This window comes from Eschscholzia californica, unplaced genomic scaffold (genome assembly GCF_041429995.1).
Source record: "Eschscholzia californica isolate CP2 unplaced genomic scaffold, dmEscCali1.0.p SCAF_2, whole genome shotgun sequence".
NCBI classification, from domain to species: domain Eukaryota; kingdom Viridiplantae; phylum Streptophyta; class Magnoliopsida; order Ranunculales; family Papaveraceae; genus Eschscholzia; species Eschscholzia californica.
This window is the reverse complement of record NW_028238309.1, coordinates 54,551,493-54,556,111: the sequence shown is the minus strand read 5'-3', so window position 1 is coordinate 54,556,111 and position 4,619 is coordinate 54,551,493. Positions and strand designations below refer to the sequence as shown.

General features: G+C 35.9%; 1 protein-coding gene across 1 annotated transcript; it reads right to left on the bottom strand.

The window, feature by feature from the left end:
* Positions 1–811: 811 nt before the first annotated feature.
* LOC147559116 (3-ketoacyl-CoA synthase 11-like) lies at positions 812–4,619 on the bottom strand. The gene is made up of 2 exons (XM_086660911.1): positions 3,731–4,619; positions 812–1,886 (listed from the first exon to the last, which is right to left on the bottom strand). The coding sequence occupies exons 1-2, from the start codon at positions 4,505–4,507 to the stop codon at positions 1,104–1,106; spliced, it is 1,560 nt and encodes a 519-aa protein (XP_086517037.1). The 5' UTR covers positions 4,508–4,619; the 3' UTR covers positions 812–1,103.

The following is a 4,619-nucleotide window of genomic DNA, read 5'->3' as shown; positions in this document are numbered from 1 at the left end:
CGAACCTTTCCAATCGAATGCGAAGACCAAGAGCTCCACGTGTTGCTCCTCTACTCAAGACACCCGAATGATCTATTGATCTCCCACCTTGTAGCTAGCTTGAACACCAATGTCGGTTTGATACGAAGAACACATTATTCGTTATTAACTAGATAGATAGCTTGGGAATTAGCTCACTTTCTCTTCTCCACTTGATGTGGTAGAGTAAGAAAGCTTATTGAGAAATTTCACACCTTATTCAAGTCCCTAAGAGACCTTATATAGATTTCTAAGTTAGAGTCTGACCCTAATTAGATTCCTAAAAAGTCAATTTTGAATAAGATTTAGGAAATAGTCGAAAATAGGAACTCTCTATTCCCTTAGATGTGGCCGCCCATGCATTACCATCACTTCAAGATCTGGCCGGCCCCTTATGGGCACCGTAATGTGCATGGTCGGTCCACCTATTGGGCACAAAACACCCTTTTGGTGCCCTGACCCAAAATCCATATTTTCGGGTCTTTTGTGTTATCTTTGCCTAAACTTCTTTTAGGCCTATGAGACATGTGTTATGTGACTCTCTCGTGATTATATGTCTCATTCCCACTAGTCATATCATCTGATCAAATAGACACTCCCCGATATAGGATCCGGTCGAAGTTAGACGTGAATTACTTCGTCATTCGACGATCGTAGTTGGTTTCCAGCTAAACACTACGACCCCTATATCAACCAGACTTGATGATCCTCTTCATCAATTGTCCTATCCGACAAATTGTTCGCATTGCATCTTTGGTCGAAGGACATCTCCTTCACAAAATACATAATCTAATTTTGTTACTTTTACACATGTTCACACTTTATTTCAAGAAACTAACCTTAAATGTTTACAAACTCAACCACATTTAAACTATATAACTTTCAGTTCTCTTTAGACATAACTGAAAAAGAAAAATTATCTACAAAGTAAAATCCTAGGCAGATTTGGGAGGAAATTCTAATTCAACGATTGGAGTTGATTTGTCAAATACCTCTTGATTTAAGTATTAAATTGAGAGGAAATTTCCGCGGTTGATTTTGGAATTCTCTCCCAAATCTTTCTTGGACTTCCCTCACCTCTATTACTACTTAACTGAAGAAACCTCAGGTACATGAATAGGAAATTTATCAATCTCATCCATCCAAGGGTTCTTTACGTCACCCGAATCAATGGTCCTGATTGCTTTCCAAACTGCACTGTTACACTTGAACCCTGACCCAAACCCTATTTGCCAAATTCTCTCACCTTTCTTGATCCTCCCCTTAGCTTCAGAATAAGCAAGTTCATACCATAATGAACTACTAGATGTATTTCCAAATCTATATAATGTCATTCTAGAAGGTTCCATATGCCATTCGGAAAGTTCTAGATTCTTCTCTACTTCATCTAATACAGCTCTTCCTCCTGCATGTATACAAAAATGTTCGAAAGCGAGCTTGAAATCAGGAATATAAGGTTTAATCTTCTTCATTTTTAGAACTTTTCTTCCAAATAATGTAAAAAGGAAGAGAAGTTGTTCACTCATTGGTAGTACTAAAGGACCCAATGTGGTAATATTTACTTTAAGTGCTTCACCAGCCACAACCATTAGGTCTTTTAAAATTGAAACACCAACTTCACCAGTCTCATCCTCTTGTTGATACACACAATTGAAACACTTATTATCCCCGCCTTTATGTGACCGAACCGTGTGGACTAATTGATATTTTGAACGGTTACGATCTACTGATTTGTTTGAGAGGAGAACAGCCGCCCCACCGACACGAAATAAGCAGTTGGGGAGAAGCATCGAGCGGTTGTTACCGAAATACCAATTTAATGTGATGTTCTCCATGCTAATTACTAGAGCGTTGGTGTTGAGATGGGTCTGACAAAAAAACAATGAAGATACATGAGTTTTCTTTTAGGGCATTTATTTTGGTAAAGATAGAGTTGGGGAAACCTTTATGACACAGTTGGAGATAGTTCTTACTTGATGTGGGAGCTTTATATCCACCAAATCTTCTTTGCTCAATATATATTATGCTTAGTAATTTTCTAACAATTAATTAAATGGTCCCTTGAAATGAATACTCTTTATGTTGATGAAATGATAGATAGGTCACTAATTATATTAATTTCATTTGAATCATTCATATTTAAACCGCAATGTTTATAACTGTGATATTCTACCAGACGGTTGGCCTAATATTTTTATAACAATCTGACATGTATGAATGATTCAAAACAAATTGAGTTTCTCTCTGAATCTCATGAGTAGACTCTCGAGTCTCGACTAGTTTCGTCTTGGAAATAGACTATAATTTTTGCATTTTGCAATATGTATATGGGAATGCGAATATGGGAATATCGGTTTTGTTCCACCTCCCTATAGTAAGGGGAGGGGAACCCTTTTTTTTTTGGTAAAAGAGTTTATAGGCGTCCTTGTTACACATAAGTCGCCCGCAAAATTTGCCCTTAGAGACACGCATATAGCAATAAGTCAGAGCCCGTATCTCTGACCAACTTCACCTTTAGGGTCACTAGGGTAGTCCAGTTTTATCTATTCTTGTGGAGTAATATCTATCTATACATATTTTGAGAAAAAAAATAATCTTTGAGGTAGGATAGATATTTCATACATCCTAACACGAAAGTTACGTGTACATTTATGATACAACCAAACTTTCTATAAGTATGTAAATAGCTGTGAATGAATTAGTTGCAAAATGTGACATCAAATAGCACAAACAAATGAAACCTATCATGTATGATGAACTCTTTGAATTATGACAGACTTCGTATAATCATTCATTGTAATTACTTAGAAAAAAATTGTCTGCAAAAGAGTCACATGATGTGTATATTCTAATTGAGACTACTTATGGTACGACTCTCATGTGCGTTTAATTATTCTATATGCTTTTATTTTAAAATCTTGAAAAATGTATCAAATGCATATACTTTCAACTTTCAAAACAAGACTTGTTTTAATGTCTGGGTTGATTAGAGAAATAAAACACATTGAAGTACTTAAACTAGACAAATAAATTACTCATTATTAATTTCAGATTTCGTATTCAGATTAAGCTAAAAACAAATAACACGTTAGCTCTTGACTGGAACCTAGCAAGTTATGGTCCAAAATTCAAGAGGTCATGGGTTCTGCACATAGTTTTAGGAAGGGGCTTGATATATCCTTCCTGTAATTTTAGGTATAAGTAAATAGTTGGGTTCTCATCATCGAAAACAATGAAATATGCATGATATTTATGTAAAACTATATTGTCATATGTTATTAGAACTAATATTAGAGGGTCAATGATGCAACTCGGAGTGGAAACCAATACAAATGGAAATGGAAACTGAATTGAAGTTAGAATAGGTCCACTAAGGAATAGTGTAAAGATGATGTTCTTAAGAGTTCTTGGAATGCCTGATCCATTTTAGAATAGCTATAATGAATGCCTCCATCTAAGTGACCAAGCCCATATTTAGTAAAACCTAATTTAAGAACAACTGTCATAGGGAAGCCCCATCCAACGATTTGAATTCGTCCTGTTTTCATGAAGAGACATAAAGTGGCGTGAATCCAACCGTTGGATGGGAATTCACGCTGAATTTGTCCATAAAAGATAGACCCGTCCTTTCGAGAAAACAAAAGTACCAAATTTTTGTTAGATTTTCATATCGTGCTACGTAGAGGTTATCATAAGGAGATATAAAACTTACTTGAAGAAGTCGCTTCGCTAGGTCAATAGATATAACTCCAGCACTACAACCCATCCCACCAAGATTGTAGCAAACAATGTCATCTCTAAGCTTATACTTATTAACAATCATGTCAGCTAGAGAAGGTGAAGTGTTAAAAAGACTACAATTCACAACTAGAATCCCAATATCTTCAACTTTCACTCCAGTTTTCAATAACAAGTCATCAACTACACCAAACATAACCATCTCAGCCTCTTTCCTTGCTTCTTCAACACATGGATAAGGCGGCACACTAAGCACCGCCTTCGGCAAGTATGTCGACTGCCCTAATCCCGATCTCTCGATAATTTTCTTCTGAAATGACAAATTTGCTTCTTGAAATGTCCCTGCTAATTGAGACAACTCCAAGAACCTCTCTCTAGTGCAAATGAGATCGTCTTTCGGCTTATAACATGTGAAATCGACTAAATATGTTTTTCGGGGACGACTCATAAAATAAAGTATAACAAGGTAGATAGGTAGAGATGAAAAAAGTACAAGGGGTAGATAATTGGACTTCAAATTGTTCCATAGCTCACTTAAATCTTTTGAACTTAGTGGTAAGAGATTAGTTGAGTAAATGAAGAATAGAGGAATGAAGAGAAGATAAACTAAGTGGGAGGTTATGTTATGATAACCTAACTTAACATATTTGAGCCTCACTGATCCAAGAAAATCAGGTAGTTTTCTCTTCCTTTTTTGATGAATTGGTTGAAAACCCACTCTTGGTTCTTGATTTTTTGTATGATCATCCATTAGAGATCACCAAAAAATTAGAAGAGATAAGCCAAAGAAACAAAGAAATGGGGTACATATAGTAAGATAGAAAAGGAAGTCACAATGTAATAACTAGGGCATTTATTTTCAT